This window comes from Terrapene carolina, unplaced genomic scaffold (assembly GCF_002925995.2).
Source record: "Terrapene carolina triunguis isolate 2854851 unplaced genomic scaffold, T_m_triunguis-2.0 Scaffold182, whole genome shotgun sequence".
Taxonomy (NCBI): Eukaryota; Metazoa; Chordata; order Testudines; family Emydidae; genus Terrapene; species Terrapene triunguis.
Genome location: NW_020664533.1, coordinates 2,324,987 through 2,352,057, shown reverse-complemented (window position 1 = coordinate 2,352,057; position 27,071 = coordinate 2,324,987). Strand labels below are relative to the sequence as shown.

Here is a 27,071-nt window from a genome sequence, read left to right as displayed (position 1 = left end):
ACTCTAATGAAACTTGGCAGCTTTTACCCAATAACATCATTTGTTCCATTCACCAGCAAAAGCAGACCTCAAACAAGTCAAAACTGTTTTCAGTAATGACTTCCATTTTTTTCTGAGTCTTAAATGTCTCCTGTCCTGTACCTATTTCACGTGAAGTCAAAAGCACTACAAGTCTGCGTATGTATCAAAGGAAAGCTCACTTGTATAAGATCCTGAGATGTTTGTCATTTACCAATTAGCATATGAGTGACTTGTTGTCAGTAAGTCAGCTTTCGTCTCAAAACTGTTACATTAGGTGCTTGATGCTCACAGTTGTTGTAACATGTAAAATTGCCTGTCAAGTGAATGATTTTTGTCATAAAGTTCTTTGCATACCAGTTGGTACCCATATAAGACTGAGTTGAAAACCTTATTCTAAAGTATGAAATAGTGTAAAATATTGAAATATAAGGTTTTTACTTGTTTCAAACCTTTTTATTGACTTGGTCAAAATCACGTGTTTTATCATAGCAGCACCATGGGGGTTGAGTTGGTGAACTTTTTTTGTTATGACCACTTATTTTCAGAAGGATAGGAGATGGTCACTATTTGATGTTCTTGGATGAAATTTGGCATACAAGGTTTGTCCCTGCAGAAATTATTTTTATCTTATTTGGAAAAAAAAAGTCGCCCATTTTAAGGTGTAACAATGAAAATAAAAAAGGAAGTGGGTATTTTTAGATAGTTTTGTGTGACCTACAATAGAAAAAAAAAACCCACTAGCCCCTCCTCTCCTCTCTTTCTGAACCTGCATACCCCCACAGCCTCTTCTCCTGCTATCTCTTCTCTACCCTCTGGGTTCTGCAATACACCCATTCCATTTCTCACCCTTCTGTATTCCAGTGTGGCTGTTTCCTCCTCCTTGCTTTCTGGGTGCCAGAAAGGGGGTGGACAGCATTGAGACCACAGGAGAAACTGTGAGCCTACTCTCAGTTCTGGTGCCTGACAGCCTATGGTGACTGTCTGTTGGTACAACATGTTCTGTAGAAATTTTAAATGTTTGCTGTTGTTTAATATTAAAAATATAAAATGACCAACACTCTTCCTCATGCTTTACATCTTCAAAGCACTTTACAAACATGAACTAAGTAGAGTAAAAGTTGCTCGAGCATAAAGAGCAGGCTCAAGGTCTTCTGCGTCCATTAAATTCTGTAAGGGGCTGAGCTAGAGATTGGGTCCAGGTAGAGTATCTCTCTGCCCAGATTGATCTCCACACTCCCTGCGTGCCACAGAGGTGGTCTCAAATAGGGTGGCTCATCAAGGGGGTTGTGGATTAGCATAGGTGGAGTGTCCCTAGAACCCAGGATTTCTGAGACCCACTGGCTCAGAAATCCCTTGGTGACGTTTCCAGTCAATGGGCTAGAATAAGGGTCGTGGAGGGCCTGCACTCCTGCAACCTCCTTATGGGTTAGAGGAAAATTCCTTAATCCCATTCCATGCAGTCAGGATTTGAGGATACCTTTCACCCTTAGTGCTTACCTAAGAGAAGATTGTTCTCCTTTTCTAGTTTCATTTTCTTTTACAGCTCTGTGCACAATTGAAGGTAAGGGTCACAAATTTCAAAAATGGGTGCCCAAAGTTAGATACAAGTGCTCAGTGCACAGTGGCTGCCATTGGAGCAATGGCTGGGTAATCAGCACACTTGAAAATCGGGGTGAAATCCTGACCCCAATGTAGTCAATGGCAAAACTCCTATTGACTCCAGTGTAGCCAGGATTTAGGTGCCAGAATAAGGATTTAGGAGCTTAATTTTAGACACTTTCAAAATCATAGTCATAATGTACCCTGCTTTGTCTTAGATTCAGCCTCTAGCTTAATTATATAAAGTACTGTAAATAGTTTTACTTGTTTTGTTTTGCAACTAACTTTAAAATTGCAATAATCTGTTTGCATGTTACATGATCATTTCATTTTAGAATATCTCATCACAGTATTTACTTACTTTATAATTTAGAAACATTTGTAATTAAAAGCTGGAATTAAAACAATGAAAGACAAGGACAAGACTTGATCATGCAGCTTGGTAAAAATCAACAGCAACAATGCAAAAACCTCAGTATATTTGCGTATTCTATTTAGTTTGTCCTATATCAGCATCAGATGCTTCTCTTTCTCTGCTCCCCAACTCATTTTGCAAGAAATACACACATTTACAGGTGTTTTAGAATAACTGTGCAATTTACACATCTTTGATTTTAGTGAAGTTGTCCATTATACCTTTTGTAATACCACTTGTTGCACAATTATACTGCTAGAGAAGATGCAAGCTCTGTAAAAATCAGCATGAGAATTTAAGATAGTTAAGGTACATTAAAGGCTTTTCTGCTCATAAATTTGACATTTTCTCACTTAAAGGCCTTGCGGTTTTTTATGAACAGACACGTAGTATAGTAAAATGAAGTACGTTCAGCACACTACGAAACAATACTTTCCTTGGAAAGAAAAATCAGGCTGCTAGAAAATACCTATATTACTAGGAAAATGAATCAAATTACGACAGTAGTTGCATGTATTTGAAACCTGACCGAGTAACCTATCACTGCATAGCGTTTTCCTATCTCAGTGTTGTCTCCCCGCCCTCTGCAACTCTGAGGAAGTGGATGCTACACACCAACTCATTCACAAAAATCCTGGCAGGGAGCCAGCTTCCCGCGCTATCGAGTCAAGCTCCAGTCTCTTTTCCCTGCTTCTCTTTCTCCCGCCTTACTGCCCCATGCGGTTTTTGCCTGCCAGATCTGTACCTGCTTCAGCAACAAATGGAGATCTAAAAGACTCTACTTTCTTTCTCTGACTTTTTCATTTGCTGCATACTGTTCTTCCATAGCTGCTTTAGTTTGTATTAGCTTTGATTCTGCTATTCAGATGTTTGTTCTTACTTCCAAAGTGCTCATGTGCACACTGGTGGGTTGTTGGTTTTTGACCTGCTATGTTACTTTATTTCCTGATTTTTTTTTTTCTTAAAACTATCTTACTGTTCTAAATCACTGCCTGTCATTTCAAAGAGACGTGTTGCTACATGCTGCTGCCAGCGGTGAAAAAGTACAGAAGACATCACAGACTTCCGTATGCCCGATATTTGCCAATACTTCTTCCCCAGCTGGTTTGGCAGTAGAAGTAATACCTGTTATGGCAGCGGCGACTGCTGCTGCAGCTATAGAAGTCTGGCAGGATTTAGATGCGTACTTCATCATAGACCTGTGCCAATGCCTGTGGGTTTGAGTCTGAAGCTGTAAGCTGGAAAATAGTGTACACTGAATGGCTCCAACAGTGATTCTCACCTGCTGTGAGAATGTGGATTTGGGCAGTGTCCAAGCTCTGAATTTTTCCATGTCGGGGTAGCACTGTATTAAGAGGCACCAGATATTGAATAGAAAATGTTCACTGCAAAAATCTTCCCTGCAGATACCTGACTGTTTTGGTCAATTAGAAGGAAACTCTGTGGCGATTGTACAACTCTGGGCTTCAGACTCTCAAGTTACAATGAGATATGTTACTATTGGCCAGATTTTAAAAAAGACGTCAGCCCATTGGGTGCTGAGCTCTTTTGGAAATCTGGCTGTATATGTGTGTGCAGCGCCTCGCACAATGGGGCCCTTGTCTTGTTGAGGCCTCTAGGCACTGCTGCAATATAAATGTTAAATGATTACTGCAAAAATTGAGAGCTAAAAATACGCTCTCAATTACACTCATGTAAATATAGTTATTTCTATTGATTTAGTGGAACTACTCTAGATTTACACTGATGTAAGTGAAAGCATAATTTGGCCCTGGTAGAAATGCCTTGAATAAACACCCCTCCAAGCACAATCCCCCAAACAAGCAACGATCGCAACCTCCAATTCTTTCCTCCCTGCCAAAAAAGGAATCCTAAGTCCTAATCATTGGGTGAAAAATCTGGCATCTGTTTTAAGATCTGTTGGTTTTATGTAGGTAGCATTAGTTAATTCTTTGTTGAAGCTGAACTTTTCACTATGTGTGGAAACTAGTGCAAACTGGGGGCCATGCGAGTACATTTAATGCAGATGTTCCTTATCCCACTATTTTCAAATTCCTTATTACAAACCATCAACCAGTTCAAAAAAGGGGAACAAGCAGTTTGCTTCTGGAGCAAAGTGCTGCAATTAACAAAGAACTTAATTACAGATTGATGATAGAGGCCGATTCACTCTCTCCCTACACCACTGCCCCCACTATTTGCACCTCTCTTAGGCAGCTTCCATTGCGATTGTCAGGGCTGTGTTTCCTATTTGAGTCAACTCCAGAAAAAGGGACCCTTCCCTGGGTGCTCTGAAATTTTCAGAAAGGAAAATCGAAGTCAAATTTGTAATCAGAGACAAATAGGAATGAAAGCCAAATACTATGTGTCAAAGGCAGCTTTTCATCTTGAAAACTGCTTTCCCACCTGACCAAAAAATCCAAAATAACAAAATACCTGGCATAGGCTGAGTATGGTAGTCCAAGTCCCCTTCCTTTAATACCTCAGGCCCAGATTCTCAAAGCAATGTAGGTGCCTAACCACCATTGAGGATTTGGGCCTTATCTCCCGGCACAATTTTCATTGGGAGCCTTGTGTCATGCCTTATGTCTTATCTAATGTTCAGAAGTTTGTTCTAACCTCCAATGTTTCCTGTTTACTGCTGCCTCACTCCGGGCCCCAACACATATCTTTCAGAGGAGAGAGGAGGACATCTAAAGATTTACATGCCGTGTCTGCTCAGAACGGAGCTTACTGCCTGGGAGCTGTTGTAAATAGCTTCTCAGACAGCTATCAGAGCAGACTAGCCTCCTGTGAAGGAGAGTTTTACAGACAGCAGCTATTCCCATTGAGTCTTCTCCTGCTAGGTGCTGAGCACTCTACTCCCCCTGAAGTCAAAGGGGAATTTCACAGAAGATGCTCATCACCTCACAATTTTGGGTCATTTGCTTGTATTTGTGTCAATTATTTATTTTCCCCAAATCGTCACTATGGTATCCGTACTAGCCTCTCTATCTGTCGAGCTATTCATCATATGATGTTCACAGTTTCCATTTTCCATCTACTTCAGAAGTCACAGGGTTTCCAACAAGTTTTTGACTCACAACAGAAAACGTTGGAGGTACACGTGACTGTTTGCATGATTATTGCACTGTGTACGCACAAGGAAAGGCAAGCCCATCGTTACTTGTTCTTCATCTGCACTGAAAGGCGGCTTGTGCCATAGTTATTGTAAACATCAGCATTCTGCTGCCATCCCATTTTGACTAATGAGAATATGTCACTAAGAGAAATCCAAGAGCACATGCTGTGTGTTCACATGCCACTATCAAGAAGCACACTGCTGAACTCAAATGTGATTGAGAGTCTCTTGTTGATGACCCTGGGCTTGGGCATCCAGTGAGAGGTCATTGTTACCAAAGAAATGTCACCCCAAGTTAAACCTTTAGAGTTGCAGAATAGACAATCAGGGGTAATTCATATTAGTACTTAACTGGATATTTGTGTCTGTTCAGTGGGCATTTCTCATGTATACCCTTCTTCAAAGTGAATTCACAGGAACATTACATACTTTTATTTTTACTTAATTACATTGACTTTTTTGTTGCCACAAACCGGAGGGACAGAATGATGCTAATGTAAGAAGTTAAAAGAGAAAAAGAAGTAAAAGAAATAAGGCTCATGAAGCAAGAATCTTGGCTAGTGGTTAAAACAGGGAAGAATCATTACTGTGAAGTTCAAATCCTGGCTCTATCACTCACTGGCTATGTGACTTTGATCAAAGTCTCAGTGCACCCAGGATTGTCTTCCTTGGGAGGCCAGCGAGATGGTTGCTTTGCTGTCCTTCTTCCAAAATTTAACTGATTAATTTTAAATAGATAGGGGGATCTGCGGCAGAAGTAGATTCCAGCTACTGCTGGAGTATGTAGACACCTGTTGTGGTTATGTTATTAATTATTGCTCCATTATTCGTTATATTACTAATCTTAACACTAAATCCCTCCCCAAATTCCTCCCCACTTCTTGCACCATACGCATCAGGAAGGAGTTTCACTTATTAGAGATTGCTTGGTCATCAAGGAGAAAGTCATTATATCGACTTCTGAGTTTTTTAGTGCATCCTGTCTTCTAGAATCTAAACTCTTTGGGCAGGACACTGTCTTAATTTTTGTTTATTTTATACAGAGCTGAGCTCATCAATAGTGAACAAATAATCTTTATGGTGCCATTTGAAAATGTTTTAAAGTTACACTTGTCCAAATAAACTGCATTTCTGGGCGCTGGTAGATCCCCGACTCCATCCACTTTTTTGGAGGGTGGGGTAGGGGGTCAGGTCATTCTTGTGAAGTTTAGCTTTCTCTTTTCATTTTTTCTCCAACTTTTTAACTGTAGAATTTAGAATATTTATTAAAATATAAGTGATCCAAATGGCCATCGCATTAATTTACCCCCAAACAGAGATCTTCCTTTTCTGTGAAGGCAATGCGGTAAATATAGGAACATCAATTCGTTAAATTTCACCAACTCTAAGTGGTGTCATTTTTTTCCTTTTCCATTCTTTCCAGTTTAAATAACCCTTTTCTTTCCTCCCACCTCCTGCTCATTCTATCTCATTTGTATTTCTCATTTGTTAGTTTTCTTTTTTCTTTTCCACTTTTTAGTGCCTTTTAAAAAGCTTCTTTGGAAAGGAGTATCTTCTTTCCTTTCAATTCTCTATTTTGTATTCACCTCCCCTGCTATCTATTATCTGTTCATTGTGTTCCTTCCCAGAGTACATTATCCCTTTCTCCTTGCTTCCCTTTGGTTGATCTCTCTATCCTTTTACTCCTTCCATTCTCATTTCTCTGGCCACCCCTTTGGTTTCCCTTTATTCCATTTTCTCTTACTGATCCTACTCCACGTCATTCATTCCTCACCCCCAGTGTCCCCCTAACCCCGTGTGGGCAACCTGCGGACCGTGGGCTGCACACAGCCCATCAGGGTAATCCGCTGAGGGCCCGCGAGACAGTTTGTTTACATTGACCATCTGCAGGCACGTCTGCCCGCAGCTCCCAGTGGCCGCGGTTTGCCATTCCCGGCCAATGATAGCTGCGGGAAGCGGCGGGCAGAACTGTGGGTGGCTGTTCCTGCGGACGGTCAATGTAAACAAACTGTCTCGTGGCCCGCCAGTGGATTACCCTAATGGGCCACAGGTTGCCCACCACTGCACTAACCCCTCTCTCTGGTTTACACTAGAAAATGAGATTGATCTAGCTTCGTCACTCGGGGGCATGAAAAATCCACAACTCCAGAGTGATGTAGTTAACCCGACCTGAGTTCTTGGGTAGACAACACTATGTTAATGGAAGAATTCTTCCTAGTTATGGCCTCCTGTCACTGTAGCGTGTGTCTACACTGATACAGGTGTGCCACTGTAGCATTTTAAGTGTAGAAATAACCTACGATCCCACCTCTACATTCTTTACCCTCCTAATGTAGACCTTATCTCTCCTCTTCTTCCACACACTTGGTGCCTCTTCTCTCCTTTGCCCCTTCATTGATGTTATCTCTTCTTTTCACCTGCCCCAAATGCCACATTTCATCTCTCTCTACTGTTGAGGTTGTGGGGGAGGCTGAGCCTCCCACTATTTCTAAGTCCTCTATATTTACTCTTTTCTGCTGCTTCCACAGCTGTGGTGGATGGGAGGATGGTGGATTTTCATATTTTCTGTTTCCTCCTCCCATGTGTCAGCTCCCTGCCTCTGAGCATCCTTCTTCACTGAGCTGCCTTTGCTTGGGTCAAGAAGATGGTGCTCTAGATACAGGCAGCTGGTTGGTACATGGGGAAGAACTTGTAGTATTCTTATCCCCCACAGTGGCAGGTTCCATTCTACCAACCCACCAAAACCATGCATCCTTTGGGGGCGGCGGATGATGGCTCCCTCTAAAGGCTGAGTGATTTATCATGGAGAAATAAAGCCCAATTCTACCGTCATATAGACACGCTCAACTCCCTTTTATTTTTCATAGGTGTATCTGAGGGTGGAATCTGGCCTTATCAATGCAAAGTAGTGTTATCATTAATAGCTGAAATAAAGATGGGCAGGGAGGAAGGAATAGAAAATGTTAGTTGTCTGAGAGTCTGGAAGCTTCTTTGGGCCTGGTCCTCCACTGCCTTGTACTTTGTGTAGTCATTTACACCAAGGGCACTTTAAAGATAAGAATTAGGCAGATTTAAGCTCATAGCTGAATATTCAGGCGAACTGAAGGCTGCAACAGAGGAATAGCTGGGGTATTATAAAGAAAAGTTCTACAGAAGTCATCTGTTTCAAGTTGGAGGTGGGGGAATGGCATAATAAAAAATAAATTGGTTTTCCCTTTTAAATTAGAAATGCCTCAGGCCATAAGCATCTTGAAAGAAATTAATTTATTTCTCTTTTACCTTTCTGAACAGATCAACCAGAATTGTTTGAAAAATAATATTGTTAGTAAGTAACCCCTGAGAGTGGCAGGGTTTGGCATTCCCATCATTAGTATTACTACGGCAACCCCAAGGTGTTACATTGGAAGTCCCCAATTCCTGGCACCAAAGGGTTAATTTTATTAGCTCTCAGATAAATATGTTCATAATATATTTTAGTTACAAAAACCCAGCTTGTGTTACCAGGTAATAGAAAATGCACTATTTGTCCTTGTTCTGATGGCCACTCAAACTGCTGAGTTAGTCTTTGTTATTAAAAGGCTCTAACCTCTCTCTCCAGTTAAAGCTGCAACTCATTTTCCATTTTAAGCCCGATAGCAACATCCTCAAAAAGAACCTTTCCATTTCATCTCTTGTGATATACAAACCTCATAGGCCTAGATCATTAATGTGTTAACAAACCTCAAAGTTTAATATGATGGCAAATATTATACTTTGTATTGGAGACAAGTCTGTCACCAAGTATAAAACCAATAATCTATGGTGCATAATTTTGATACTCCACCAAAAAGTTGTATAAATAGTGAGTTTCCCTATTTAAGATGTTCTCAGCAATGGCCTACAGACATCCTAAGGATCTTAGAAGAATATCTTGATGGGAAAATTTTCAAAGTAGATATGCTGTACTGCCCACCCTAAGTATTCAAAAATCATGAGATTGTCTTAAAAATCATGGGTGTTTTTGAATACATTTTGAATCTTTTTTATTTGCTTGCTGGATTTGAAGCCTTTAAGGTTCACATTTCAATTTTTCTCCATAACCATAAGAGCTGGAAACTTAAGTTAAAAATAAAGAAGAACCACCCTGAGATTCTTATATAATTACCCAACATTAGGCGCTGAGACTTCAAAGAGAAAAGCAAATATTGCAAGATTTGCAATAACATTGCGAGAGTTGACAACATTGGGGGTGAAATCCTTGCTCCACTGAAATAAATGGTGAAACATCCATTGACTTTAGTGGGACCAGGATTTTACCCTGGGTATGAAAGGAACAAAATATGGATGATGCGAGGCAAGGGTTGTTACAAGTGTACAGCTACGGTTGTTTGAGTGCCTAAACTCTTCGTTTCCATATTTTCAAAAAAAAAAAAAAAATTTAAATAGTAACCTTAACTCTTTGTTTCCTAGTTTTTGAATGGTTCTTTTTGATAATTGCAACCTTCTTATAAGTTTTTCTACCCTTAAGTTACTGATATATACTCTCAACCGTAACTCCCTTCTTACAGTTTTTTTGGGTGGGAATGGATTTAGGAGAACATAGCTAGTTGATTGTCTACAGCTTGGGCAAGTTATGCTAAACTTGGACAACTCTATGTCAATTGGTTTATACTTCATGTCTGCTGCCAAGTGTTTCTGTCTTTTAAGGTGGGGTTGACTGCTTCAAATATGGTGATAGTGAGTGGTGCTGTGAGAATTCTGAGTTATGTGTAATGAGCTGTCTTGTGTCATTTCATTTAAACACACAAATACCGATATTTTGATCAAAAACTTTTCTCCTCCTCTGACAGAAAGCAGTAAAAGCAGCAGGGAATGACAGCAAATTCACTATTTCTGAAATGCTTTACTCTCTTAGGGGTGTATTCTGTTCTCGACAGGTGAGTGTAAGTCCCATAAGTGTCAATAGGAGTTGTGTGCATCTATCCAGGGGAGAATAGGCCTGTTAGCGCTGGCTATCTTCCATTGTATCTCTGTGTCCATTTGTCCTTCTTCTCCCTCCCATCCCCGCCCCCTTGTTCTCTTTACTTGGAATTTATAATAGACAGTCAATTTGCCTTGCTTCCCTTATGCATTTTAACTTCACTGTAAATGTTGTCCAAAAAGAAATAGCTTACTATATATATTATTACTTCATCGATGTACGCAGTAAGGTGCTTCAGTGATGATTTAGCTTTGCAACTCTTTATGTGCAGCTCTTTTTCTAGCAGTTTAACAACTTAGCAACTCATTTCAACAGTACTGTCTCTCTTGACTACTTTGTTTCCTTCTATGTATGATCCAGTTTAACATTAAATAATGACGTGGATGCAGTAGCCACTCTGTAGCTAAGGATGAGACTCGCTTTCTGTTACAAGGCCAATTTTGCCCCCACACATCACTGAGGCAATACTGATTATCCAGTTGAAGGTATTCAGGCTAAACTGTACTTCTGTGTTATCATTAATTTTATTGTTTCATAACTGGCCTTTAGCTGGAAATGGACAGTTAGACCTCCTATTTTTGTCCATATAGCAGCGCTGATAGGCATCAGAAGCTTCCCGCCCTGCAGATAATCTCTTTCAGGGTTATCATTTACTTACAAATAGATGTGTGAAGTATTTGTGAAAAGGCTTTTGAAGTGAAGTTCCACATGGTTGCTGCTTAGAGCTGAAGACAAGGAAGTGTTTACTCAGGGGCAGAGGGTTTCTCTGCCCAGTGTGATTCTTCTCAAGTGCTAGTATTCTATGGCTAAACTGTTTGCCTTTCTAATGAAGTGAACTGTTTGTTTGAAATATGTGGTAGAAGGTATTTAAACGGAGACTAAAGTAAACTTTGGAGCTGTTCAAATAAGCCACGCATATCTGCTTTGTGAAGTGAAGGAAAACAATTTGGCTGCAGCTTACCTCTGGGAAGAGTAGTTAGGGAACTGTTTAAATAATAAACTGGGCTGAAACGGATGTTGCTGAAACCTCCTATTGGCGTTTTGTGCTAACTGCTGCTCATGTAGGGGATTCTTCAGGATGCTGCCATGAAGGGGAGTGGCTGCCAGGTGAATTCTACGTGATTATTATGATTTAAAAACAGGATTTATTCATTAGCTGTGAAAACTCGGCTACATTTAAATTTGATTAAAACCATCCTAATTAGAAATTACTGTTGAGTGCCATCATATGCTGTGGCTTTTATAAGATCATTGGAAACCCAAAGTCCCCTCTTTGAAATAAGATCATGTCAGAATATATGGACATCTGTTTCTGCCTAGCCAGATGGAGGCTAGGAGCATAACTTATACTGCTAAACCTTGTTGTAGAGAGGAGAACAGGAATTTGAGGAAGGTAGTAACAAGCAAACTTGGGTCTTGGTTTTAGCAAACAGCTAGCTGACAATGGTTGGTACAAGGCATGGAACACATATTGCAATGAAGTTTTTGACCTAATCACAAACACAAGTTTGGAGAGGAAGGAAGGTCTGAGAGGAAAGATGGTCTTGTGGTTATGTTATTGGACTGGGTCTCAGTAGTCTCCAATTCTATTCCTGACTCTGCCACAGTCTTCCCTTGGGTGCATCAGTCAATCTCTGCCTCAATACGCCATCTGTAAAATGGGGATAATAATGCTTCCTTTCTTTCAGCCTTTGTCCTCTCTATTTAAATTAACCTCTTCGGCACCATCTCTTAATACAGTATGTTTCTCTACAGATCCTAGTAGAGTGGGGCCTTGATCCTAGTTTGGGGCCTTTATACCTTACTGTAACACAAAATAATGTATAATCAATAAATAAGAATGTGTGACTGTGTGCAGTTCAGGAGTAGAGGTTTCTAGCTCTATACAACAAAGGCCACATATTTCCATCAACTTGTTGTTGTCGTTGGAGAAGAAATTCCAAACTTTGTTGAAACTACTGTACTAGATTCCTTCAGTTCAGCATTAAGCTAGGGAAAGATGCATAGAAGCAGATGTTCAAATCACCAATAGAATGTGGTGCACATCTCTTTAAATGTATGCTCTGTTATGTTCAGTGGTACATTTGATGAAAGCAGCATGATGAAATAAGTTGGCAAACTCATGCTATAGAGATGGGGGGACCATAAGATCTAGATTGATAGCTGTTAGAGTGACCATAAACTTTGCAGTTAACAGTTAAAATAATACCTCATCTGTGCTTGGCAAGAAGCTGTAAAACAAACAAAAAGTCTTTTTATGCTCCCAGTGTGCAATAAATGTGCTAGAATTTCAATAGGTTCCTAAAGATCTTCAGTAGTAGTATAAGAACTGACAGTCCCTTTGATGTGATTAACCAGAAAGAGGCTGCAGTCATCTCTATCATGACCATTTAAACTTTTGACCTCCAACCTTTGTGTTCAACAGCTTTTCCATATGGGTGTTAGCATATCTCTCAAAGTGCCCCTGCATTCAGTGGAGCATCAAACAGTTCAGGGGCGGGAAACCTGTTGTCTCATGGCTTGGAAGTTTCCCAGACTTGCCAGGCAATGTGGATGACCACAACTGAGTCTGCCTTCTAACCAGGGGAGAAAAATAAATTCCATGTGATGTCACCTGCTTGTTTGCAGTCAGATTGTGTCTGACCCTCGTGCAGAAGTGGAAAAGGGGAGAGAGCAAAGAATCTGTCTCTTGTGTCTCCTTGGACAGGGGACAGGCAGAATTATTTTTTATTATTTGTATTGTGGCAGTGCCTATGAGCCCCAGTCATGGATCAGGACCCCGCTGTGCTAGGTGGTGTACAAACACAGAACAAGAAGATGGCTGCTGCAGTCTGCACTCTCACAAGCTCAGAGAGTGCTTCTGAGCACAGGACAGCTCCCTGTTTGGGCCTCCTAGAGCATGATAGACCCACTAGACAGTGGAGGGAAAGGTGAAGTAATTATTATTGGTTATTATTTGTATTACTCTAGTGCCTAAAGTGAGGGACTTGGGACCTGTTATGCTAGGCGCTGTATACACATACAACGAAAAGACAGACCCCGCCCCCAAAATCTCACACATGCTTAAATCTCACACCGTCCCATGTAGAAAAAGCTTGTCTAAGTCAGGTACTTGAATGCTATTGCTTATTCATGTACCTGCTTTTTCAGTTTTTGCATTAGGGTTTGAAGAAGTGTTTTCTTTCCCCTGCGGTGGTTTTCCTTCACCCCACCTGACCTACCCAAGTTTTAGGTGTAACATACAGTTGTGCAATAAAAAACTCCCTCCCATTGACCTCAAGTCAATGAGTCCAGCAGGTGTATTTTGGAAAGTTGTCAGGGATGAGGACAGTTTTACTGTCAACAGGTAAGGATTGCCAGAGTTAGCTTCTCTGAGTTGAGATCTTGGGTTTTTTACTCATTGCCTCATTCAGAGAACCGTGTTTTTTGTTATAAAGTAACACACACGTGCACAGAGCCCCATAAATCAGCAGGTACATCACTGAAATGGCTCTGCAGTTGAAGTGGTGACATTCTCACCTTTGTCAGTAATGTGGCTCCTTGGTCTGCTTTGGGGGAGCTGCAGTGGATGCTTGAAGCAACAGTATTGTAGGCAATACTCCACCATCAGTTCATCAGCAAAAGAAGAATGTTAGGAGGAAGAGTCAAGGTGACTTCATGAGATACTACTCAAACATTTTGGAGTGAAAAGAACTTGTACAGTAAATGGAAAAGTGGAAGGGAATATAAAAAGAATATAAAGATGAAATTAAAGATCATAGAGATGGGTAGCAATGGCGCAAAAAGCAAGAATAACCAAGAGGTTAAGGAGAATAAGAAAGGCTTTTTATAAAGGTATCAAGGTGGAAAGAAACACAATAGCAAACAAGCTCTTTAATCAATTAGGAGAGGGATGAAATCAGTGGAATTACTTAGTAAAAAGACAGAGCTACTGAGCTGCTTTTAAGACTGACAAAATATAAAGAGGTTGAACAATTAGAAAGTAATGAAGATTTCTTAAATGTAGCTTTTGTTAAGAAGCAGATAAGGGAATATTTGGAAAGTGTGCACATATACCAGACATCAAGACCAGATGAAACTCATTCTAAGATATGAAGGGAATTGCCTGGTGAACTTACTGAATGCTCTGACAATTATTGTTGAGAAGTCACTGATGACTGGGCGAGACAACAGGTAATTTGGAAAAGTAAATGTGATACTAAACTTTCAGAGAAAGGAAGGAAATTACTGGAAAATATTGTCTGGTAATAAATTCAGCCCCTATTAAAATAATGGAAAATGATTAAGAGAAATCATCAATAAAGTCTAGGAATATAGTAGATGCAATGTATTGGATTTTGGAAAAGCATTTGATACAGTGTCTCATGAAATCTTACATGAAAAAATAATTCAGATTGGTTTTCAGGCAGGTGCGGGGAGGTTCGGAAGCTCACCGTGAATGGGGGCATGAGGGGGAGTGAAGGGAGCTACTGAGACTTGGTAGGGGACAGTGGCAGCCAGCTCCAGATTGGGAAGGGGTGTCCCAGCAGTTCCTATTGCCATTCCTTGCTGGCTGGTGCCCAGTGCCCTGTCCTTCCTCCTCACGCCCCTTGGCATCAGGCATCATGTACCAATGCAGCCCTGCTCCCGATCCCAGTGGTTGGTGCATGTGCTCCTGCCTGTCCACTGGGCAGGGTGTCTCCACTGGGATCTGAAGTAAGGAGAGCTGTCCCTACCTCTTCATGATGGCCAGCCCAATCTTGTGTGTCGCTTCAGCCTCTCCTCCAGCTCCCGCTGTGTCTCTGCTCCCTGCACTTTCAAAATGGATTAAAATAGATCTGAATAAGGCACTCTTATTCCAGTATGAATGTGTCCACACATTAAATTATTCAGGAATAGCTCTTGTGCTTTAAATTCATGCCCTACCTTAATCCAAATTAACTTTCAAGTGTAGATAAAGCTCTAATAACAAAAGGTCAATTTCTGCAGCCCTTACTCACATTGAGTAGCACTATAGTCCCCTGGCAATTGTAGTATAAGTTGCTACTCATTGTAAGTGAGAGTGGAAAAATCTGGCTCAGAATGGGAAAATGCAAGTTCATAGGCACATTGGGGGGAAATAACTAGAAATGCAGATATTCAGTGGGAGAGAGAAATGTCAGTAATGCTGAAAAACCTAACAATCAGTTTGTACAGTGGAATTCCAGTTTAAAGTATTATATATAAATCAGTGTGATTTTTTTAGCCTGCATACACAGGCTTAATGTCCTAGAGCAGAGAGGTGATAACTGTCTCTCTTTCCCAAATTGGAAGGAGTTCAGGGAACAATGAAAAGGAATAAATTGACTGAAGTGTCCAATTTAAAGTGTGGATACAGATTACAAGAATGCAATATATCTACATTCTGGGATAGACAAAGAGGGCAAGCGATAGTCATCTGCAAGTGTTTGAAGAGTATAAATAACACATAGGGAGAGGAACTCTTTAGGATGGTACAAAGGGAGGTAAAATAATTAGAAGTAATGGGTTTAAGAACAAAATTAGGTTAACTAGCAGGAAAAAATCTTTGACAGTGAGATCCATCAGACTATGGAAAAACAATGAGGAGTCTGGTGGCACCTTAAAGACTAACAGATTTATTTGGGAATAAGCTTTCGTGGGTTAAAAACCCCACTTCTTCATCTGATGCATCTGAAGAAGTGGGTTTTTTTACCTACGAAAGCTTATGCCCAAATAAATCTGTTAGTCTTTAAGGTGCCATCGGACTCCTCATTGTTTTTGTGGATACAAAGTAACACGACTACTCCCTGGTACTTGTCAGATTGTGGAATATTCTTCTATAGAAGCTGAGTTGTTTTTATATTCAAAAGTAAAACCTCAATGACCTAATAGGTCTTTTCCATCTCTAATTTCTATCGTTATACAATTTACTTACCAAAGACTCTGAATGTAACTTCTATAACTTTTCCAGCCTGTGTTGGCCAATGAAACAAGGGACCTCCGCCAGATCCTCAGCTGCTGTAAATCAATGTAGACTCATTGACATCTCTGGTGCTATGGTGATTTACACCAGATTAGGATTTGGCCTCTGGAATTGCTTTCAAACTTGACTTTGTTACATGGGAGAGAAACACACTAGCAATTTGCATATGATTGACTCACGTTTTATGGCCACGCTTAATACTTTGTAACCCTTTTAACTTTGTTGAAGTTTAATAGTTGCTCCAAACTGACCTCCAGAGGCAGATCCACACTATATACAAGGATATCTGACATTTTAAAAGTGTATTTATAATCTGTATCTTTCCATGAGTACACTAATTTTTGGCTTCCAGTCTGTTCTCTCTCCTTGTCTTTGTCTACACTTGCAGCATAGTTACATTTGCAAGCACCATGTTTATACATGCGTCTTGTCAGCATGGTGCTAAGACAGCCTCCCTGGCCATTGTAGACAGGAATGAACCAGACTATAACCTATTTTACAAAATTGTTGTTTGGCAGTTCCCTGTCTGCCCTGGGAAGGGAAGCTGTGTTAGCACCCAGCTACGGAGAACTGCGTGTAAACATTGTGCTGCAGCAGCGTAGTCAGGGTCTTCCTGTATGATTTCACTCTTAATCATCTGCAGTCTGGGTCAGGATTGATTTATTTTTTTAATTCAATTTTATTTATTTTCTTTTAACACGCAGTTTGTAGTTCATCATTCACAGCTGCAGACTCCTATATGTTTGGGTTAACCTGCTTTTAATAACTTTCTGTGCATGTGTGGTTTTTGTTTGTTTGTGCCCGTATCACAGCAGGGAAGATGAGAATACAGAAGATGTCACCAGGCACATGCAGAGGGAATCAAAAGACAAGCAGCATTCCAGAGCATCTGGATTAAAGCATTTGACTGGATTGTTGAAAGTTAAATATGGGCACTTTTTTTAAAAAAAAAAAATTCTTTTGGGTATGATTTTTAGCTGTGGTAGATGTATTGATGGCAGGGACACAAGAAGTTAGCGGGACAATGGCAGAATAGAAAGCACGGTGCAAGGGAAAAGATAAATTGGTTTTTCACTGCAGAGAGTACATTTGAGGTAACGGAGGCAGGGATTTCTTTTGTCAGTTCCCTGGCAGAGCACAATTTGTCATTTTCTTGCGGAGACCACATTATTAAGTTTGTTAAGAAGCACTGCACGGATCCAGAGGTTATGAAAAAAGATGAGCTGTGGCATACCAAGAGCCAGCTGCATTATAAGAGGTGATCTTCTTTCCAAATAACGTACTTTGTGGCCAAGATGTCTCATTGGGTTCTCTTCGCGTGTGCTTGGAGCACAGACACTGACTATATGCAACTGCTGTTACATTTAATGGCTTTTTAAACAGCAATTTATATAAGAAAGGGAGGCAGTGTCGTCTAGTGGTCATAGTGTGACACTGAGATTTGGGACACAATAATTCTATTCCCAGCTTTGCCCCCTGACTTGCTATGTGCCCCTGTGCAACTCTTATTTTTTCAGTGCTTCAGTCTTCCAACATGTACAATGTACATAATAACAATAAAAATGTACATACACTGCACTGCTCTACACATGCAAAACAGCCATAACCAATGGCCAACTAAGATGCTATTATGGCTACTTTATATGGCCAGTGCAGCACAAAGCAACCTTACTGTAGTGGTGCATCTGACCTAATACAACTAATAATTCATGAGTCAATCACTGGATTATCATAGGGCCTAATTTATGTTTGCAAAGTGTTCAGAGATTCTTGGATGAACAGTGTTTTATATATGTAGATTATTTATTAACATAGAAGTCAATTATTTTGGATGTGCAGAGTGTTCTGAGCACTGGACACATCCAATCAAATAGACTTAAGAAAGTTTAGTATTCCAGAAGACAATCTTGCTGCAGTTTTCCTCTGATAGTAGTGTTGCAATGATTGGGAAGAATGATAAAGTGTTCCAGCTGAAATCAATCCAATAGCTGTTTAGCCAATACCTGCAGCAAATCTGGGCATATTAAAGATCTTCCAGTGCCAGTTGATTAAATCATTTCCAGTCACTTTTCTTCCAGCTCAGAGATAACAGCTCCTCTTCCAAGTGTTTGGTGGGATGATTATTATGGAACCACTAAAAACGATAAAGCATGTTCCCACAAGGTGTTTGGGTTTACAAACACAGAGGAGGTAAAATGACTGACAGGTGCGTGAGATGCCCTGGATTCTTATTTCTTTACCAAGGTGGGAATCTTTTTCATCAGCAACAACAATCAAAAAGTGGAGCAATGTTCCACTTTCTGAGGTTTGTGGTGTTTTTAATATAGAGAAATGAGCTCTGAAAACTCAGGTTGAAGCTGGAGATGGAAGTGTAACGGCTGAAGTACATTAATGAACATAAAATATAAAAGTGTCATGATCAACCTGAAAGTCACATTTTTTTCCTCTGAGTTTTGTACCTACGATAGTTACAAATAACACCTAATATTACTGTAACTGAAAGAACTTCATAAATAGAAGAGAAAAAACTCCACCTCTGCTTTTTCAGTGTATTTACTTTGTGCATTTTACAATATTTTGTATACAGTATTCTTGTTTCCCCTCTTAGTCAGTCAGTTAGATTCCAATCCTGAAAAGACTTATGCACATGGTTAACTTAATTCACTCCGAGTAGTCCCATTTAAAGTCAAGGCTGTGGGACTACTCGCAGTTCATGAAGTTAAGCGTGTGCCTAGGTCTTTGCAGGATTGGGGGTCTTAGTTATATTTTTCTCTTGATAAGAAAAGCCCTTGAAACAAAATGGGGAGCAGAAAAACTCATACACACATTTTCAAAGGGAAATTAATGGGCCCTCTTGGAAACTAATTTTTGTTTAAAAATTAACTTCATATTTTTCAACTGGCTAACAGTGCAGAAGAACTTTCCATTCAAAAAGCACCATGTCGGTTACCATGAAACCAGACAACGCCGTCAAGGGAAAATAAATTGAAGCAAATGTATATGAAGAAATAGTAAAGTCCTATAGGACTATGCAAACCAAAATATTAGAAAATTCCCATTGGCTGATCAGCTATGCACCAAGGGAAATGTAGAAATCTGCTGGCAAAACTATTCACAATGCAGTGTACTGAAAAAGACATTAAGAAATTGCTCTATTTTGCATAATGGTGTTTTTAGTACATCTTGGGTAACAGTGGTTTATATATGTCAACTATTTATTATCATAGAAGTCAATAATTTTGAATGTGCAGAGTGTTCTGAGCACCTGGCTCCTTTGAAGTCAAAAGCAAAACTCTAATGGACTTCAATGAGGCCAGGATTTCACCCCCAATATATTATAATTAGGGGTTAGGCAGAATTAGATTTTTGTTTTTTTATCATTTCAATTAATAATATCAATGTTTAATTTTAAGCATTTTACACTTTTTTATCTATTTAAATGTTCACAGTTGTACAAAATTATGGGGAGGTCAAACAACTAGGGGTCAGTTAATAATTAGTTAATGACAGCAGACATTGAGATTCAAAAGTTAAAGCATTATAATATGTAATATATGAAATGTCCCAACATCACGTGAAAATATTCAAAATAAATAGTCTTAAATCAAATTCTAATAATTTCTCAAGCAGCATTTGTCTTTCTTTGCCTGTCTGTAAATTTAGAGTAATGATGGAAATATTGTTTGTCGGTTTTTATGGGTGCAGTGAAATTGACCTTTACCGATTTAAAAAAAAAAAATCTTATCCTTCCAAGCTTAATTGTATTTTGAGTAAAGCTCTAAACTTAACTTAGTGTTCTATTGTAGAATTTTGTGAACAGATTTTTCTAATGATAAACCACTAAAATGTTACACATACTGAAAATGTGCACTGAATTGCATATTTTGTGTGCTGCTATCTCATAATGCAGCTGCAGATAGTGGAGCTTCACTTAGCCACTTGAGTTGATTCAAACCTTATACCATAACAAATAGTTTCTCAATTCACTAAAAGTTGAAGCCCATCTTTTCAAAAGCCCATGCTAGAGGGTTTGGCAAGAATCTCACTGTGCTTGAGCAAAATGGGATAGAAAATCACGTGGTCTGTGTGATCAGCCTTACTACCAAAAGTTTAACTTTGCAGAGCCAAGTGATTCCTAACTGTAAAAGATCTGTTCCAAAGATCAAGAAATTGATGGAAAGATTCCCATTGACTTCAGAGTGTGTTGGATCTGGATGATGGTTCTTTCACTTTCTCTTGTTGAACTTTCTGCCACTGACTCAGTATTACAGAATACCTCTTGGTCTGCTATAGTCATCTAACCTTCTGCTGCATCTATTAGCAGATCATTGGTAACTCTTAGATCTCTTTAGACCTTAATTAGTATTCTCTCTTTATCAACCATTCACATTTTGATAATTTTTCCCAGTTTCCTTTATTCATTTCTCTGATTCTTTCAGTGGAGGCATAGGTTACTGACCTTTACGGAACAGTGCAAGTCCCTTCTCCTCTTCTAGGAGTGTAAGATTGATTATTATTTGTGAGGGTTGGTCCTTTTCACTGTATCTGAAGATGTATTTGTAAGAAGGGGATACACAATTTATACATCTAAAAATGAAAAAAAAATGCACATATTTTCTTGAAAAATCTCAGAGATGACATCTACAAAATCGTGTGGAGCTTAAAGTATTTACCAGTGCTACATTTCTACTCTTATACAACTTACTTGCCTATACTCTAAATTTTGTTTGAAAGACCTCCTGATGCTCTCAAGCAGAGGTGGACCTTAAAGATATTTTTGCTTGTGGTATTGGAAAGGAAGATAGCTAAGGCCCCTATTCAACAAAGCAAGTTGAAATGTGAATAAGTCCAACCATTTTCAGCACTTAGCTATATGTTTACATTTCACTGAAGTCAATGGGACTGAATCATGTGCTCAAGGGCTTTGATGAATTGGGCCTAAGGCCCTGATTAGGCAGTTGAATCCATACAGATGGATGTTTGTGCTCATGTGGAGCCCATTGACTTTAGCCGGACTCTGCACAGATACAAGTCTCTGGCTGCACAGATCTGATTGCAGGATTTGGGCCTGAATTAATGAAGATCATTTTAAAGCCTTGTGTGCTTGTAAGAAGGATATGCCTGGCATGGGCTACCCTTGCCTTCATTTCAGCCAAATCTTCCAAGATATAGAATTTTTTTATGAATAATTTCTGAAATACGACATAAAGGGTAAAGTTTGTTAGAAGATGTTGTTATATTCATTATAGCATAATTCCTGCTGATAGTTTTGTTTTATGCATTTTAAATAGAAAGCTCATAAATGTCATATTTTTAGAGCAATTGCCAGATCCTCTTATTAAGGGTCTTTGTGGCTACAGGGTTTGTAGGTAGCCAAGACCTCTGCTAACAGCAGCTACAGATCAGTTGTGACCAGATTCTACCATATGAAGAGCAGTACATTACTGTACACGTAGTCCATTCATTCCAACGGGACCACTCTTAGAATAGTGTACTATTTAGTATAAATAAATTTGGCCTGTGATTGTCTGGCAGTATCTCTGTTGAAACAGTTATTGTGTGAGGTCAGAATGACCAACAGGAATACAATATGTGTTACAGCTATGCAAACTTTTTACCGTATATTTCAATTTAAATACATGTCAACCAATTACATATTTATAGGGTTTCAAGTGCATTCTAAGTGGAACCTTGGATGATAGGTGCTCTTTCAAATATCTGTTTGATGTGAGAGTATTTTCATATAAATATTCAAAGCTGTTCAAAGTAGAACACTTTTGGACCCACAAGCATGTAGAATTTACTACTTACCTCTGCGTCAAGGAATTATCCGCGTATGGTAGATTTTGAATTCCCTCAGTAAAACTGATTCCACCGGTTCTGCACATCATTCTCCCTGTCTCCCATTTAGCATGTTAGTTTGCTGACAGTAGAGTACACAGCACTTAGCAGCTGGTTTGTGGAACCATCAGTCAGGAAATTGTATGATAAATAGTAGGTAGCCAGGTTTAGTGGCACTTTATTCTGCTTCAGCAGTTTTAGCCTGACTTTGGAAAAGTCATCATGAGGTATTTTTCCAAGGGTTGCAACAGGAGATGACTACAGTGCAGTAACTTATTACACATATGCTTGAGTTATGATGCTCACCAGCTGTATTGCTCATGTGTAAATAATAAACTGTGAGATGGATAATTATGGCAGATGCTAGATATTCAGGCCTGTTCTAGTCATGCGGGGTTGACTTAGACAGTTCTCTGTGCAGTGATGGAATACTTCTCTTTCCCAGACAAAAAACACAAACAAAATGCAACCAGGATACACAGAGAAACTTAATATTAAAGGATTCAGAAATGTATTCCTTTGAGATTTCTGCTTCATTAAATGTCAGTACAAGATGACAGAGGTTAATGAAGGGAATGTATAACACAAACACACACATTAAATACTACTTACTTCATCTGTACAGTTAAGTTAGATCTGGGCTATAGGTAATTTAGTATTCAATATTCCAGTCCTAAAATAGAAAATTATAGAAGATCATATTTAACTTTAGGGCTAATCCTGTACATGGCTAAACTGTGTTTAAAGAGGTAAATAGGGGAACTGCTCTCCAGAGTGGAGTTTCAGCCTGGCTCGGCAGGGATGGAAAGTAAACTGCATCTTGCATGGGCTTGTTCACCTTGTGCAAGGTGGGGTATGGTGCTATTTGACATGCGTAAGGGGATCAGAATCCAGCCCCTCGGGACAAACCTCCCATGTCCCTTGTTTTCCTCAGAGTTGCTACTATGACAGAGGCAGGGGGAGAGATATGTTTGTTGAAGAGTAGCTAATATGTCTTGGAGGAAAATAATGTACAGCAGGAGTAAGACCCCTACTCAGCTTACATTATTTCAGTTAATAGGCTAAGGGGTGGGGAGCACAGCACACAACGGGATCCCACACTTTGTAGACATCTCTCTGTCCTTCAGACATTTCCTCCTGGTTTCAGGCTGCGTTGTGGCTTCTGGGGCTGGTGATTGATGCAAAATGCATTTCATGCATGGGAAGCATGTATCTTCTGGTCCACCCATAACCACGTACTCCTGTGGGGTGTATAAATTCCTGGGATTGACTGTGAGTCCTGTAGAAGTCAGCAGGGCTCAACACAGGTGTAGGAGTGGATCAAATTGCAAGAGCGTAGGTATTTATGTCCAGTTTGTATAATAGGGCTAGAATTAGGGCTATCATGACTAGAGGTTCCCTGCTCACATTAGGACGCCACAATCACTTTTCAAACAGGATTGGGCCCCAAGTCAGTAAATGGCAGAAATGCGCTGTTAGTAAGCATACTGTAGCTAATACTTAACAAATAGCTGGCACTGGAGCTGGACAGGAAATTTCAAGTGTTTCAAAATTGTCATGAAACATTGGAAATATTTCCTCAGAACTTGTGTGAATTCCCCAACCCATTATCTTTTAGACTCCTTTTCAACCAACTGCAGCTGGTTGGAGAGTATCAAACATTTCAAATTTTTGAGAAAAAACAGAGGCAAAATCCAATTCCTCACCCTTTTTTTGGATCATCAACTGGCTTGATGCAATTGTTTTCAGAGATAACATAATCTAAGACGGGGATTACATTTAGCTGAATTCAGAAGGAAGAAAATACACACAGAACTTACCCTAAGAGTTATAGCAGGACTGAAAAAGGCCTCTCTAGCTTGGTTTTCCCGACTGAGCATAAATAAGGATTTTCTCTTTTTAGAATCCTTTTTAGTAAAACCATGACACTACATAATATCCGTTCTCATCTGGTTTTAGGATCACATAAACATATGGATTTAGGACAAAATAAAAATTAGTTAATAATTGGTCTGGATAGGTAGATTTCACACCCCAAGAGACAATGGGCTTTTCAGATGTTATGTTGCTGCTTGAACATTGTTTCCTCCATTCAGGATTGTAATGATGCATTAAATATCTTCTATAAAATAATGTTCTTTACATTAGACAGTTGCAAAAGCATGAAAATGTTGATAGAGATCTACAGCATATTAAAACTATAGCATCCAAAATGGCGGAGAGCTTTAATTAGAGAATTATGTGGAAAAATCAGGGCTAGATTGTTCTGGCCTGTACGCAACCTGTGTAGTGGCGGGTTGGGGATGAGACTGCGAGGAACTCTTCCCTCTTGTGTAACGTATATAAGGGTTGTCTGGAATTGCAGTGGCAGCTTCAGAGTTGGCCTTCCCAGGAACAACTTGCCAGAAATAGGGTGGGGAGTAACCAAAGCCATTTCTCCCCACCGCTTTACATGCCTGCCAGCAGAGGTGACCAGCTGCATGCGAAGAATATGCTGCATCCTTTTCAAGGCTGAGGAAACGAATCCCCACGCCCTGAAGCACATACTTCCTGATGCTTCCCCTTGGTGCGCTGCAGCACAGCATCTCCTCCAATGCAGCCTTTCCAAATCACGTTTTCCTTCTAACTTAATTGTAATTTACTCCAGATTGTACTTTGTACACCTGCTGTTTTAGTTGTACATTCCACTGTATCATTTTTACTACATGCTATTTGTAGTCTATTTTTAGGTCTTTCTTTCAATAACATTTTTATTTGTTTTAATATGAAAAAAAAAAAGAACCAGGAATGCTTATGAAAGGTTCAGTGATCCTTTTGATCTGACACTTCACATGTGTGCACTGTAATTATTTATTAAAGGCTTCTTTATGTAATTTGCCATTTAAGCTATAAAAAGAGAATATTACAATTAATAAATGAATATTCACGCTCATCTATGCAAATTTTATGGGACAAACTCTGTTCAGTTACACTGACGTATTGAGAAAGAAGAATTTGACTGTACATCATATTACAGTTGGCACATAATTTGAGATGTGTAATCAATATTAAAAAATAGCTGCATGATATATTCATATTTGGAAACCTTATTTTTCAGATCCGCCTCACCTTTTTCCAGCATTCCACCCTCCTGTGCCAATTGATGCAAGACATCACGAGGGACGTTACCATTATGAACCATCTCCCATTCCTCCACTGCATGTGTAAGTATTATTTTCCACATTGTTATATTATGGAGCCTAGAACAAGAGACAAATATTGGAAACCGTATGGTACTTAAAACTCTGTGCCTGGAAAGCTTTGCAGCTCTAGCTGGAGAGCAAGATTTACGTTTGGAATGCATCGAGTTTATCTGTTCGTGGATTCACTGAAGCAGAACCCCTGGTGCCTTAGGAATGCCTTTTATAATAGGTAGCTGGCAAGTGTTACCTATATATTTTGCTGATGTTTATTCTGTGTGCTGTCATTCTATAAATACTAAATTAACAAGTACAGAGCCCTATGAAATACTGCTAAATAAAACGTGTACTTTCTCTGGATTAGGCTTGGGATTCTTCATTGCTAAAATTTCCTGTAACATCAAAGCATTTTCCTAGTGACTGCCATGAAGCGTAATGAAATTTTGGGGGAATTTTCATAGTCCCTGTTGTGTGTGTGCACAAGCAGTCAGTTGATTGATGGGAATGTCACCCAAACAAAATGGCAAATGTAATAGAGCACATGGTTTACACAAAGATAAAAGAAAAGAATGCCAGTGATAACGTGCATTAGAAAAAGAAGAGAGAGGACGAACCCTGTGGAAATAAGCATTATCTTATTCTATATGTAGAGAGGAGTATCAGATTTGCAAAATAAAGCAATGATCTTTAGTTGTAATGTCCAGAAAACTGCCATATACCATAAAAAAAATGGAGCCATAAGGAGGGCTTACTCCTGTGCTAAAAGTCTTGATATATACATTTAATTATATCTAATAATCACCCCTCTTATTGAGAAAATAAAAGAAGAAATGCACAAGTAATACTTTGAAGAATAATGCTAGTTGTTTAGATGGCAGATTGCATCTCCATGGCTATTAGTTACAGCTGTGTAATTACATATATACAGAAGAAAAATGAAGTTGTTTTAAAACAAGTCCTCCTCTGTGAGCAGAATTAATTGATATTAACAATCCTAACTACATACCCAAGTACACACACAATATTTTACCAAGAGTTTTTTTGGATTAGTCTCCTATTACTGAATTGTAATTTCAGAGCAAATTTGCCTGGAGGTAAGTAATAAATCTGTGTTGCAGTCTTCCTTGGGCATTAAAGGAAAAGTGGGTATTTATAGAATGAAAGAGAGAGTACAGAAACTTGTGATTTATTCCTTAGAGTTCCACTGATGCATCAGTAAGTATTTACACCGTAATCAACCATGCAATAAAATACATTAAAATAAAGATTTTGAGTTAAACCTACTGTTTAACAGGGGCATTTTGAATTAAGGTGGAAGCATAATACAAATTCATCCCTTTCATTCTAGGTTTTGCAGTGCATATGAAGCTAGATTCTAAGGGTATGTCTACACTACGGGATTACTCCGAATTTACAGAATTCGATTTTTGGCAACCGATTGTATAAATTCGAGTGTATGCGACCACACTAAGCACATTAATTCGGCGGTGTGCGTCCATGTACCGAGGGTAGCTTCGACTTCCGGAGCGTTGCACTGTGGGTAGCTATCCCATAGCTATCCCATAGTTCCCGCAGTCTCCCCCACCCATTGGAATTCTGGGTTGAGATCCCAATGCCTGATGGGGCCAAAAATTTGTCGCGGGTGGTTATGGGTAAATGTCGTCAGTCAATCCTCCCTCCGTGAAAGCAATGGCAGACAATCATTTCGCGCCCTTTTCCCTGGATTGCCCGGGCAGACGCCATAGCATGGCAACCATGGAGCCTGTTCAGCCTTTTTTCACTGTCACCATATGTCTATTGGATGCTGCTGACAGACGTGGTACTGCAGCGCTACACAGCAGCATCCCCTTGCCTTTGCAAGTTAGCAAAGACGGTTACCAGCCATACTGTACCGTCTGCTGCTTTGCAAGTTGGCAAAGATGGTTACCAGCCATACTGTACCGTCTGCTGCTTTGCAAGTTGGCAAAGACGGT

The 27,071-nt window shown here is 39.6% G+C and overlaps 1 protein-coding gene across 1 annotated transcript in view; it reads left to right on the top strand.

Annotated features, from left to right (window-relative positions):
- LOC113407043 (transcriptional activator GLI3) overlaps window positions 1-27,071 on the top strand; it is a 248,807-nt gene that overhangs the window by 107,092 nt on the left and 114,644 nt on the right. Inside the window, exon 4 of the mRNA XM_026654133.1 lies at window positions 25,017-25,122. Coding sequence (XP_026509918.1) covers window positions 25,017-25,122 — 106 coding nt within the window. The remainder of the gene's footprint in view (window positions 1-25,016; window positions 25,123-27,071) is intronic.